General features: G+C 47.3%; 1 protein-coding gene across 2 annotated transcripts in view; it reads left to right on the top strand.

The window, feature by feature from the left end:
• The window catches only part of TRAPPC12 (trafficking protein particle complex 12), a 68,303-nt gene extending 54,392 nt beyond the window's left edge, over nucleotides 1-13,911 (top strand). For both annotated transcript variants that reach the window (XM_038772569.1, XM_038772568.1), the window contains 3 exons: nucleotides 4,713-4,813; nucleotides 10,618-10,705; nucleotides 12,881-13,911. In XM_038772569.1, coding sequence (XP_038628497.1) covers nucleotides 4,713-4,813; nucleotides 10,618-10,705; nucleotides 12,881-13,123 — 432 coding nt within the window. In that variant the 3' untranslated portion in view covers nucleotides 13,124-13,911. The remainder of the gene's footprint in view (nucleotides 1-4,712; nucleotides 4,814-10,617; nucleotides 10,706-12,880) is intronic.
• The last annotated feature ends 227 nt before the right edge of the window (nucleotides 13,912-14,138 follow it).

Raw genomic sequence — 14,138 nt, 5'->3', positions numbered from 1 at the left:
AGTCGTATTTATTGAGCGCTTACAGGTGCTGTGGGGAGGGGAAGGAGGTAAGGCGGGGGGGATGGGGAGGGGGAGAAGTCACTTCACTTCTCTGGGCCTCAGTTACCTCATCTGTAAAATGAGGATTAAGAGCGGGAGCCCCACGGGTGTCCAACCTGATGAACGTCTGTCCACCTCAGCGCTTAGAACAGTGGTTGGCACATAGTGAGCGCTTAACGCTGTTGTCGTTATCACCTTTTCCTCCACCCAGGCTGTGGGTGAAATCAAGTTCCCCCTTTTAGACTGTGAGCCCACTGTTGGGTAGGGACTGTCTCTATATGTTGCCAATTTGTACTTCCCAAGCGCTTAGTCCAGTGCTCTGCACATAGTAAGCGCTCAATAAATACGATTGATGATGATGATGAAGTTTCGGAGAGAAAACATTCATTCATTCATTCAGTCGTATTTATTGAGCGCTTACTGTGTGCAGAGCACTGGATTAAGCGCTTGGGAAGTACAAGTTGGCATTCATTCATTCATTAATTCAATTGTATTTATTGAGCGCTTACTGTGTGCAGAGCACTGGACTAAGCGCTTGGGAAGGACAATTCAAAAACCACAAGTGCTTAAACATCTAAAGCTAAATTCGGCTAATTCCATCCCCCTTCTGGGTTTTCGTAGTCTTTTTCTGTATATGTGTAAAGGGAACCCAGCGAGACAAAAAAAGTCAATCAATCAATCAATCGTATTTATTGAGCGCTTACTGTGTGCAGAGCACTGTACTAAGCGCTTGGGAAGTACAGGTTGGCAACATGTAGAGACGGTCCCTACCTAACAGTGGGCTCACAGTCTAGAAGAAATAGAGGAAAAAATAGGAAAAGATCCTCCTTGAATAATACCTTCTAGCCTGAGCCTTGTTAGAGGAAAGAGATGAAAAGCAAACACTAATCATAAAAGAAGATGAAATTTTCCATTTAATTCCGAAGGGGTGAAAATAGAACAAATGATTTTTTACCAAAGAAAAATATGCAGAAGTCCGTGAAATCTGAAATTCCTCTTTGAGACGAAGAGGAAGTGGATGCGTGGACGGTAGTTTCAGGATAATGCCACACAGTTGGGTTCGGAATAATCAATCAATCAATCAATCGTATTTATTGAGCGCTTACTGTGTGCAGAGCACTGTACTAAGCGCTTGGGAAGTCCAAGTTGGCAACATATAGAGACGGTCCCTACCCAACAGTGGGCTCACAGTCTAAAAGGGGGAATAAAGTTGCTGTACCTTCTCAGTGGGCTTCGGCACCTATCCACGCTCTCCGTGCCATTTGAAAAGTGTATCATAAACGCTAAATGAACTAAAAATAGGAGATTCAGTTATTTATCTTTCCCCCAAATTGCAAGACGTTGTAAGAGTTATCAGTACCCACAGCCTAACTCCATATTTGGATTTTTGAGAAGGAACTGTGCTTGTTTTTCATACATTTCCTCTCTGAAGTGCTTAGAAGAGGCTCTTCAGAGGACTCTGGTTTGGGAGTCAAGGGATAATTCTGCTTGTTCTGACGACTTTGACACCCGTCTGCCCGTTTTGTTGTGTTCATTCATTCATTCAGTCGTATTTATTGAGCGCTTACTGTGCGCAGAGCACTGTACTAAGCGCTTGGGAGGTACAAGGTTGCAACATCTAGAGACGGTCCCTACCCAACAGCGGGCTCACGGTCTAGAAGGGGGAGACGGACGACAAGACAGGACATATTAACAAAGTAAAATAAATAGAATAAATATGTACAAATAAAATAAATATAAGTATTCATTCATTCACTCGCTCACTATGTGCTCCGTAAATACCACTGATTGATGGCTTGATTGATTATGCTGAGCCCTGCAGCAAAGGTTAGAGCGACGCACACCACTGTGATGTGTCTACATGCAGAGAAGCGGTGTGGCTTAGTGGAAAGAGCCCGGGCTTTGGAGTCGGTGGTCATGGGTTCGAATCCCGGCTCCGCCACATGGCTGCTGTGTGACCTCGGGCAAGTCACTTTCACTTCTCTGAGCCTCAGTTCCTTCATCCGCAAAATGGGGATTAAGACTGGGAACCCCGCGTGGGACAACCTGGTCATCTTGTATCCTCCCCAGCGCTTAGAACAGTGCTTTGCACATAGTAAGCGCTTAACAAATGTCATTATTATTATTATTATTATTATTATTATTATTATTATTATTATTATTATTATTATTATAGGTCGGCAACATCTAGAGACGGTCCCTACCCAGCAGCGGGTTGTCATCTGTCTCCCCCTTGTAGACTGTGAGCCCGTTGTCGGGTAGGGACCGTCTCTAGATGTTGCCGACTTGTACGTCCCAAGCGCTTAGTACAATGCTCTGCACGCGGGAAGCGCTCAATAAATGCGATTGAATGAATGAATTTGCCCGCTTCAGGCAGTGTATGCTGTTAGCATCATTATGAGAAGCAGCACGGTGGAGAGGCTAGAGCCCGGCCTTGGGATTCAGAAGGTCGTGGGTTCTCATCCCGGCTCCGCCGCTTGTCCGCTGTGTGACCTTGGTCAAGTCACTTCACTTCTCTGGGCCTCAGTTTCCTCATCTGGAAAATGGGATGAAGACTGGGAGCCCCCCGTGGGACAACCCAATCACCTTGTAACCTCCCCGGAGCTTAGAAATAGAGCAGTTCCTGTATGCAGAGCACTATACTAAATGCATAATAATAATAATGATAAATGATATTTGTTCATCAATCAGTCAGTCGTATTTATTGAGCGCTTACCGTGTGCAGAGCACTGTACTAAGCGCTTGGGAAGTACAAGTTGGCAACATATAGAGACGGTCCCTACCCAACAGTGGGCTCACAGTCATTGCTTACTATGTGAAGAAGAAGCAGAGAAGCAGCGTGGCTCAGTGGAAAGAGCCCCGGCTTTGGAATCAGAGGTCATGGGTTCAAATCCCGGCTCCGCCAACTGTCAGCTGGGTGGCTTTGGGCAAGTCACGTCACTTCTCTGGGCCTCAGTTTCCTCATCTGTCAAATGGGGATTAAGACTGTGAGCGCCCCGTGGGACAACCTGATCACCTTGTAACCTCACCAGTGCTTAGAACAGTGCTTTGCACATAGTAAGTGCTTAATAAATGCCATTATTATTATCATTATTATTATTATTCTGATCACCTTGTGACCTCCCCAGTGCTTAGAACAGTGCTTTGCACATAGTAAGCGCTTAACAAATACCATCATTATTATTATTATTATTACTATTTTGTGCCAGGCACTGTTCTGAACGCTGGGGCAGGTACCCGGTAATCAGCTTGGGCATGGTCCCTGTCCCTCGTGGGGCTCCCAGTCTCCATCCCCATTTTGCAGATGAGGGAACTGAGGCCCAGAGAAGTGAATAGACTTGCCCAAGGTCACACAGCAGACACGCGGCAGTGTTGGGATGAGAACCCAGGTCTCTCTGTCAGGCCCGGTGCTCTCTCCACTACGCAATGGTGAGCGGTTGTGAGTACGGGGACGTAGGTGAGTCATGGATAATAATAATAATTATGGCATTTATTAAGCGCTTACTATGTGCAAAGCACTGTTCTAAGCGCCGGGGAGGTTACAAGGTGATCAGGTTGTCCCACAGCCTTAATCCCCATTTTCCAGATGAGGTAACTGAGGCCCAGAGAAGTAAGTGACTTGCCCAAAGTCACACAGCTGACAATTGGCGGAGCCAGGATTTGAACCCATGACCTCTGACTCCAAAGCCCGGGATCTTTCCACTGAGCCACGCCGCTTCTCCATGTACTTCCCAAGCGCTTAGTACAGTGCTGTGCACATAGTAAGCGCTCAATAAATGCAATTGAATGAATGAATTAATGTTATTTCCAAAGTATATTTATTCAGACGATCTTCCAGTATTCATTCATTCATTCAGTCGTCTTTATTGAGCGCTAACTGTGTGCAGAGCACTGTGCTAAGCGCTTGGGATGTCCAAGTTGGCAACACATAGAGGTGGTCTCTACCCAACAGCGGGCTCACAGTCTAGAAGGGGGAGACAGACAGCACAACAGAACAAGTAGACAGGTGTCAATGCCATCAGAATAAATAGAATTATAGCTAATATACACATCATATTAACAAAATAAACAGGGTAATAAACATGTACAGATAAAATAGAGAAGTATCCATTAAAAGTAAGACTGCAGAACTAATACAGCATACGATCAGGCTCATAAATAAGCTATTTATGAGAAGCAGCGTGGCTCAGCGGAAAGAGCACAGGCTTTGGAGTCGGAGGTCATGGGTTCAAATCCCGGCTCCGCCAATTGTCAGCTGGGTGACTTTGGGCAAGTCACTTCACTTCTCTGGGCCTCAGTTACCTCATCTGTAAAATGGGGATGAAGACTGTGAGCCCCCTGAGGGACAACCTGATCACCTTGTAACCTCCCCAGCGCTTAGAACGGTGCTTTGCACATAGTAAGTGCTTAATAAATGCTATTATTATTATTATTTCCTTCTTAATAGTGTACTGAAACAGTGTGCCCTTCTTTTCTCCTCAGCGTCGTTACAAAGTGACGTCTAGCAAATGGTGAAGATCTTTAGAATCGCCTTCCTCCTTCCCCATTCTTCCAATATCCTCACACACTAGTTTCCTTTCAAATAACTGCATATGTAGGTGTCCCTTGAGAATTTATTTATCCCGACTGAATTAACTTTTCTTTTTTTTTTTTTAATTTCTCGTCGGACCCAGATTGGAGACATAAAGACGGCCGAGAAGTACTTCCAGGATGTTGAGAAAGTAACACAGAACTCGAATGGATTACAGAGCAGAATAATGGTTCTGATGAACAGGTACCCCATTAAAAAGAATTTAAATATATATTTTTGGTTTTGATCCCCGATTTAAAAGGTGAATTTTAAATATATATTTTGTCTCGTGAAAGGGGACGCGGAAGGGTCTCTGTGAACGGGAAAGTTCCTTAGAGCGTAAAAACCTAATGGTATCTGCCAAAACCGAGATGGAGGAGCAGGGGGTTCCAGGAGGTGACGATACCGGTTGAGGAGCGGAATCCTGAATTGCAGTTTCTTCTCTCGGAAAATTCAATTTCCGCGATTTTCCCCTCTGGATCGTCCCATCGTTGCTCCCGTCACCCAGTTTTTGGCTAATTTTTGACTAATTTACATACACGTTCCCCGGCTTTACCGCAGATGTTGTTTCGACTCAAGCGTCACGGTCCGTTTTCCTGACACACGTGTCTTTGGGTGTTTTATGGAAAAGAGAATAATAATAATAATAGTAATAATAATAATAATAATGGCATTTGTTAAGCACTTACTATGTGCAAAGCACTGTTCTAAGCACTGGGGAGGTTACAAGGTGACCAACTTGTAATAATAATAATAATAACGACGGTATTTTTTAAGCACTTACTATGTGCAAGGCACTGTTCTAAGTGCTGGGGGGGATACAAGGTGAGGGACTGTCCCATGTGGGACTCACAGTCTTCATCCCCATTTTCCAGATGAGGTAACTGAGGCTCAGAGAAGTTAAGTGACTTGCCCAAGGTCACACAGCAGACGTGGTGGAGCCAGGATTCGTACCCATGACCTCTGACTCCAAAGCCCGGGCTGTTTCCACTAAGCCACGCTGCTTCCCTAGCGCTTAGTACTTCCCAAGCGCTTAGTACACTGTTCTGCACACAGTAAGCGCTCAATAAATACGATTGATTGAATGAATGAATGAATGAATGTGCAAAGCACTGTTCTAAGCGCTGGGGAGGTTACAAGGTGACCAACTTGTACTTCCCAAGCGCTTAGTACACTGCTCTGTGCTCAGTAAATACGATTGATTGATTGAATGAATGAATGAATGAGGTTGTTATTAAGCACTTACTATGTGCCAAGCACTGTTCTAAGCACTGGAGGGATACAAGGTGATCAGGTTGTCCCACGGGGGGCCTCCCAGTCTTAATCCCCATTTTCCAGATGAGGGAACTGAGGCCCAGAGAAGGTAAGTGACTAGCCCAAAGTCACCCAGCTGACAAGTGGCGGAGCTGGGACTTGAACCCATGACTTCGGACTCCATAGCCCGGGCTCTTTCCACTGAGCCACGCTGCTTCCTCAACGTAGTATGTACTGCTGAAGAAGGGTTGGACTTCAATGATTTTCCATTTTAATTAGAAAACCCCCCTGGGGGAGGATTCTGTCTTTAAACACGTGCAAGTTTGAGAAGCAGCGTGGCTCCGTGGAAAGAGCCCAGGCTTGGGAGTCAGAGGTCATGGGTTCGAATTCCGGCTCGGCCACATGTCTGCTGTGTGAACTTGGGCAAGTCACTTCACTTCTCTGAGCCTCAGTTCCCTCACCTGGAAAATGGGGATTAAGACTGTAAACCCCACATGGGACAACCTGATCACCTAGTATCCCCCCCAGCGCTTAGAACAGTGCTTTGCATATAGTAAGCACTTAACAAATGCCATCATTATTATTGTTATTATTATTATTACCACGCTGACCAGTCAGTCGGCCGACAGGATCTAGAGTGTGAGCCCGCTGTTGGGTCGGGACCGTCTCTAGATGTTGCCAACTTGGACTTCCCAAGCGCTTAGTACAGTGCTCTGCACACAGTAAGCGCTCAATAAATACGATTGAATGAATGAATGAATGAACAAATGCCATAATTATTATTATTGTTATTATTATTACCACGCTGACCAGTCAGTCGGCCGACAGGATCTCGAGTGTGAGCCCGCTGTTGGGTAGGGACCGTCTCTATATGTTGCCAACTTGGGCTCCCCAAGCGCTTAGTACAGTGCTGTGCACACAGTAAGTGCTTAACGAATGCCATTATTATTATTGTTATTATTATTACCACGCAGACCAGTCAGTCGGCTGACAGGATCTAGACTGTGAGCCCGCTGTCGGGTAGGGACCGTCTCTATATGTTGCCAACTTGGACTTCCCAAGCGCTTAGTACAGTGCTCTGCACACAGTAAGTGCTCAATAAATACGATTGAGTGAATGAATCATTATTATTGTTAAATTGAGCCCCCTTTACTGGGCCGAATCAATCAATCAGTCTTATTTATTGTGCGCTTACTGTGTGCAGAGCACTGGACTAAGCGCTTGGAAAGTACAAGTTGGGAACATATAGAGATGAATCATTATTATTATTGAGTTGAGCCCTCTTTACTGGGCCGAATCAATCAATCAATGATATTTATTGAGCGCTTACTGTGTGCAGAGCACTGTACTGAGCGCTTGGGAAGTCCAAGTTGGCAACATATAGAGATGAATCATTATTATTATTAAGTTGAGCCCTCTTTACTGGGCCAAATCAATCAATCAATCGTATTTGTTGAGCGCTTACTGTGTGCAGAGCACTGTACTGAGCGCTTGGGAAGTCCAAGTTGGCAACATATAGAGATGAATCATTATTATTATTAAGTTGAGCCCTCTTTACTGGGCCGAATCAATCAATCAGTCGTATTTGTTGAGCGCTTACTGTGTGCAGAGCACTGTACGGATCGCTTGGGAAGTACAAGTTGGCAACATAGAGAGATGAATCATTATTATTATTGAGTTGAGCCCTCTTTACTGGGCCGAATCAATCAATCAATGATATTTATTGAGCGCTTACTGTGTGCAGAGCACTGTACTGAGCGCTTGGGAAGTCCAAATTGGCAACATATAGAGATGAATCATTATTATTATTAAGTTGAGCCCTTTTTACTGGGCCAAATCAATCAATCAATCGTATTTGTTGAGCGCTTACTGTGTGCAGAGCACTGTACTGAGCGCTTGGGAAGTCCAAGTTGGGAACATATAGAGATGAATCATTATTATTATTAAGTTGAGCCCTCTTTACTGGGCCGAATCAATCAATCAGTCGTATTTATTGAGCGCTTACTGTGTGCAGAGCACTGTATGGAGCGCTTGGGAAGTACAAGTTGGCAACATAGAGAGATGAATCATTATTATTATTGAGTTGAGCCCTCTTTACTGGGCCGAATCAATCAATCAATCGTATTTATTGAGTGCTTACTGTGTGCAGAGCACTGTACTGAGCGCTTGGGAAGTACAAGTTGGGAACATATAGAGATGAATCATTATTATTATTAAGTTGAGCCCTCTTTACTGGACCGAATCAATCAATCAATCGTATTTATTGAGCGCTTACTGTGTGCAGAGCACTGTACTGAGCGCTTGGGAAGTACAAGTTGGGAACATATAGAGATGAATCATTATTATTATTAAGTTGAGCCCTCTTTACTGGGCCAAATCAATCAATCTTATTTGTTGAGCGCTTACTGTGTGCAGAGCACTGTACTGAGCGCTTGGGAAGTCCAAATTGGCAACATATAGAGATGAATCATTATTATTATTAAGTTGAGCCCTCTTTACTGGGCCGAATCAATCAATCAATCGTATTTATTGAGCGCTTACTGTGTGCAGAGCACTGTACTGAGCGCTTGGGAAGTACAAGTTGGCAACATATAGAGATGAATCATTATTAAGTTGAGCCCTCTTTACTGGGCCCAATCAATCGTATTTATTGAGCGCTTACTGTGTGCAGAGCACTGTACTGAGCGCTTGGGAAGTACAAGTTGGCAACATATAGAGATGAATCATTATTATTATTAAGTTGAGCCCTCTTTACTGGGCCCAATCAATCAATCAATTGTATTTATTGAGCGCTTACTGTGTGCAGAGCACTGTACTGAGCGCTTGGGAAGTACAAGTTGGGAACATATAGAAATGAATCATTATTATTATTAAGTTGAGCCCTCTTTACTGGGCCCAATCAATCAATCAATCAATCGTATTTATTGAGCGCTTACGTATGCAGAGCACTGGACTAAGCGCTTGGGAAGTCCAAGCTGGCAACATATAGAGATGAATCATTATTATTATTAAGTTGAGCCCTCTTTAGTGGGCCCAATCAATCAATCAATCTTATTTATTGAGCGCTTACTGTGTGCAGAGCACTGTACTGAGCGCTTGGGAAGTCCAAGTTGGCAACATATAGAGATGAATCATTATTATTATTAAGTTGAGCCCTCTTTACTGGGCCGAATCAATCAATCAATCGTATTTGTTGAGCGCTTACTGTGTGCAGAGCACTGTACTGAGGGCTTGGGAAGTCCAAGTTGGCAACATATAGAGATGAATCATTATTATTATTAAGTTGAGCCCTTTTTACTGGGCCAAATCAATCAATCAATCGTATTTGTTGAGCGCTTACTGTGTGCAGAGCACTGTACTGAGCGCTTGGGAAGTCCAAGTTGGCAACATATAGAGATGAATCATTATTATTATTGAGTTGAGCCCTCTTTACTGGGCCCAATCGATCAATCAGTCGTATTTGTTGAGCGCTTACTGTGTGCAGAGCACTGTACTGAGCGCTTGGGAAGTCCAAGTTGGCAACATATAGAGATGAATCATTATTATTATTAAGTTGAGCCCTCTTTACTGGGCCGAATCAATCAATCAATCGTATTTATTGAGCGCTTACTGTGTGCAGAGCACTGTACTGAGCGCTTGGGAAGTCCAAGTTGGCAACATATAGAGATGAATCATTATTATTATTGAGTTGAGCCCTCTTTACTGGGCCCAATCGATCAATCAGTCGTATTTGTTGAGCGCTTACTGTGTGCAGAGCACTGTACTAAGCGCTTGGGAAGTCCAAGATGGCAACATATAGAGATGAATCATTATTATTATTAAGTTGAGCCGTCGTTACTGGGCCCAATCAATCAATCAGTGGTATTTATTGAGCGCTTACTGTGTGCAGAGCACTGTACCGAGCGCTTGGGAAGTACAAGTTGGCAACATATAGAGATGAATCATTATTACTGTTGAGCCCTCTTTACTGGGCCGAATCAATCAATCAGTGGTATTTATTGAGCGCTTACTGTGTGCAGAGCACTGGACTGAGCGCTTGGGAAGTCCAAGCTGGCAACATATAGAGATGAATCATTATTATTATTAAGTTGAGCCCTCTTTACTGGGCCGAATCAATCAATCAATCATATTTATTGAGCGCTTACTGTGTGCAGAGCACTGTACTGAGTGCTTGGGAAGTACAAGTTGGCAACATATAGAGAGGAATCATTATTATTATTAAGTTGAGCCCTCTTTACTGGGCCGAATCAATCAATCAGTCGTATTTATTGAGCGCTTACTGTGTGCAGAGCACTGTACTGAGCGCTTGGGAAGTCCAAGCTGGCAACATATAGAGATGAATCATTATTATTATTAAGTTGAGCCCTCTTTACTGGGCCCAATCGATCAATCAATCGTATTTGTTGAGCGCTTACTGTGTGCAGAGCACTGTACTAAGCACTTGGGAAGTGCAAGTTGGCAACATATAGAGACGGTCCCTACCCAACATCATCATCAATTGTATTTATTGAGCGCTTACTGTGTGCAGAGCACTGTACTAAGCGCTTGGGAAGTCCAAATCGGCAACATAGAGAGACAGTCCCGATCCCGGAGGGCTCGAAATGACCCTCTGAAGAGCAAACGTCCCAAACGCTGGAGTCCTTCCAAGTTTCCTTCGGGAAAACGGTCCAGGCGGGAACGCCGGGAAGGGGGGGGGGGGGCCTGTCCTTCTGAGTTTTCCCCGTTAACGGCTGGACGTCTCCCGTTGGTTTCAGGGCGTTTCTGCAGCTGGGGCAGAATAACTTCGGCGAGGCCCACAGGTTCTTCACAGAAATCCTGAAGATCCACCCAACAAACGCAGTGGTGAGCGAGCGAGCGGGCCGGCCGGGGCGCGTTGGAACCGCCGGCCGGCCCCGGGGACAAGGCGGCGATCGGAAGACCCCCGCCCTCCCAGGCCGTGAGCCCGCCGTCGGGTAGGGACCGTCTCTAGATGTTGCCAACTTGGACTTCCCAAGCGCTTAGTCCAGTGCTCTGCACACAGTGAGCGCTCAGTAAATACAACTGATTGATTGATTGCCCTCAAGGACTGGCCGCGTGGCCTCGGGCAAGTCGCTGCACTGTTCTAATCAATCAATCAATCAATCGTATTGATTGAGCGCTTACTGTGTGCAGAGCACTGGACCAAGCGCTTGGGAAGTCCAAGTTGGCAACATAGAGAGACGGTCCCTACTCGACAGTGGGCTCACAGTCTTAAAGGGGGAGGTGACAAGGTGATCGGGTTGTCCCATGGGGGGGCTCACGGTCTTCATCCCCATTTGACAGATGAGGGAACTGAGGCCCAGAGAATAATAATAATAATGATGATGGCATTTATTAAGCACTTACTATGTGCCAAGCGCTGTTCTAAGCGCTGGGGGGGGGATACAAGGTGATCAGGTTGTCCCACGGGGGGCTCACAGTCTTCATCCCCATTTGACAGATGAAGGAACTGAGGCACAGAGAATAATAATAGTAATTATAATAATAATAATAATGGCATTTTTTAAGCGCTTACTATGTGCCAAGCACTGTTCTAAGCGCTGGGGGGGATACAAGGTGATCAGGTTGTCCCACGGGGGGCTCACAGTCTCCATCCCCATTGTACAGATGAGGGAACCGAGGCCCAGAGAAGCGAAGTGACTTGCCCAAAGTCACCCAGCTGACAAGTGGCGGAGCCGGGATTTGGCACGTAGTAAGCGCTTAATAACTACGACTGAAGGAGCGGGTGACTCCGGTCCATGAGATCAGTGATATTGCCCCACCCCTGAAAATCGGTAAATTTTACCAAATCAGCAGATTGTACCAAATCAGTAAATGTTCATTTGAAGAAATACGGGCTCTCTTAAAAATTTCCACGGCCTACCGGAAGTTCATTCCTTCAGTGGTATTTATTGAGCGCTTACGGTGTGCAGGGCACTGGACTAAGCGCTCTTCATTCCTTCAGTGGTATTTATTGAGCGCTTACGGTGTGCAGAGCACTGGACTAAGCGCTCTTCATTCATTCAGCGGTGTTCATTGAGCGCTCACGGTGTGCAGAGCACTGGACTAAGCGCTCTTCATTCCTTCAGTGGTGTTTATTGAGCGCTCACGGTGTGCAGAGCACTGGACTAAGCGCTCTTCATTCATTCAGCGGTACTTATTGAGCGCTCATGGTGTGCAGAGCACTGGACTAAGCGCTGCTCATTCATTCAGCGGTATTTATTGAGTGCTCACGGTGTGCAGAGCACTGGACTAAGTGCTCTTCGTTCCTTCAGCGGTATTTATTGAGCGCTCACGGTGTGCAGAGCACTGGACTAAGCGCTCTTCATTCATTCAGTGGTACTTATTGAGCACTCACGGTGTGCAGAGCACTGGACTAGGCGCTCTTCATTCATTCAGCGGTGTTCATTGAGCGCTCACGGTGCGCAGAGCACTGGACTAAGCGCTCTTCATTCCTTCAGCGGTATTTATTGAGCGCTTACGGTGCGCAGAGCACTGGACTAAGCGCTCTTCATTCATTCAGCGGTACTTATTGAGCGCTCATGGTGTGCAGAGCACTGGACTGAGCGCTCTTCATTCCTTCAGTGGTGTTTATTGAGCGCTTACGGTGTGCAGAGCACTGGACTAAGCGCTGTTCATTCATTCAGTGGTATTTACTGAGCGCTCACGGTGTGCAGGGCACTGGACTAAGCACTCTTCATTCCTTCAGTGGTATTTATTGAGCACTTACGGTGTGCAGAGCACTGTGCTAAGCGCTCTTCATTCCTTCAGCGGTATTTATTGAGCGCTCACGGTGAGCAGAGCACTGGACTAAGCGCTCTTCGTTCCTTCAGCGGTATTTATTGAGCGCTCACGGTGTGCAGGGCACTGGACTGAGCGCTCTTCGTTCCTTCAGCGGTGTTTATTGAGCGCTCACGGGGTGCAGGGCACCGTGCTAAGCGCCCGGGAAGTCCGAGGGCGACTAAAGAGGGGGCGGGCGGGCGGGCGGGCTGACGGGGGGTGTCCCCCCCCTCTCGGTAGGCGCACAACAACGCGGCCGTGTGCCTGCTGTACCTGGGCAAGCTGAAGGAGTCCCTGCGCCAGCTGGAGGGGATGGCGCGGCGGGAGGCCCGGCCCGACCTCCACGAGAGCGTCCTCTTCAACCTGACCACCATGTACGAGCTGGAGTCCTCGCGCAGCGCGCAGAAGAAGCAGCTGCTCCTGCAGGCCGTGGCCGCCAACGAGGGCGACGGCTTCAACGCCCAGTGCCTCAAGCTGGGCTAAGGGGCCCGGCCCGCCATCCCTCGAGCGCTTGGGAGCGTCCAGTACAACCCAGTCAGGAGTCAGGTGCCCTGCCCGTACGTGACGACCACGCGGATACCGTGATTATCATCATCATTATTATTACAGTCTCCCGTTGTGATAAGCCGCTTAACGCATTAGGAGCTGGGCTAGGGGCCCGGCCCGCCGTCCGTCGGCGGCGTCCATCGAGCGCTTGGGAGCGTCCAGTACAACCCAGTCGGGACTCAGGTGCCCTGCCCGTACGTGACGACCACGCGGATACCGTGATTATCATCATCATTATTATTACAGTCTCCCGTTGTGATAAGCCGCTTAACGCATTAGGAGCTGGGCTAGGGGCCCGGCCCGCCGTCCGTCGGCGGCGTCCATCGAGCGCTTGGGAGGGTCCAGTACAACCCAGTCGGGACTCAGGTGCCCTGCCCGTACGTGACGACCACGCGGATACCGTGATTATCATCATTATTATTACAGCCTCCCGTTGTGAAAGCCTGTTAACGCATTAGGAGCTGGGCTAGGGGCCCGGCCCGCCGTCCGTCGGCGGCGTCCATCGAGCGCTTGGGAGCGTCCAGTACAACCCAGTTGGGAGTCAGGTGCCCTGCCCGTACGTGACGACCACACGGATACCGTGATTATCATCATTATTATTACAGCCTCCCGTTGTGAAAGCCTGTTAACACATTAGGAGGCTGTTTTCCCCAGCTGGGGCCAGTCGCTTCCCTTCTCTGAGCCTCAGTTCCCTCCTCTGCAAAACGGGGATGATAATGATAACGTTGGCCTACTATGTGCTAAGCGCCGGGAGGGGTACGGTGTGATCAAGTTGTCCCCCCGTGGGGCTCGCGGCCTTAACCCCCGTTTTTCAGCCGAGGGAAGTGAGGCTCGGAGAAGTTAGGTGGCTGGCCCAAAGCCGCCCAGCTGACGTGGCGGGGCCGGGATTGGAACCCAGGACCTCCGGCTCCAAAGCCCGGGCTCTCTCCGCCGAGCCGCGCTGCTTCCCGTG

This window comes from Tachyglossus aculeatus, chromosome X1, assembly GCF_015852505.1.
Source record: "Tachyglossus aculeatus isolate mTacAcu1 chromosome X1, mTacAcu1.pri, whole genome shotgun sequence".
Lineage (NCBI taxonomy): Eukaryota > Metazoa > Chordata > Mammalia > Monotremata > Tachyglossidae > Tachyglossus > Tachyglossus aculeatus.
The sequence above is the reverse complement of the archived record's forward strand: the minus strand, read 5'-3'. Positions and strand labels throughout refer to the sequence as shown.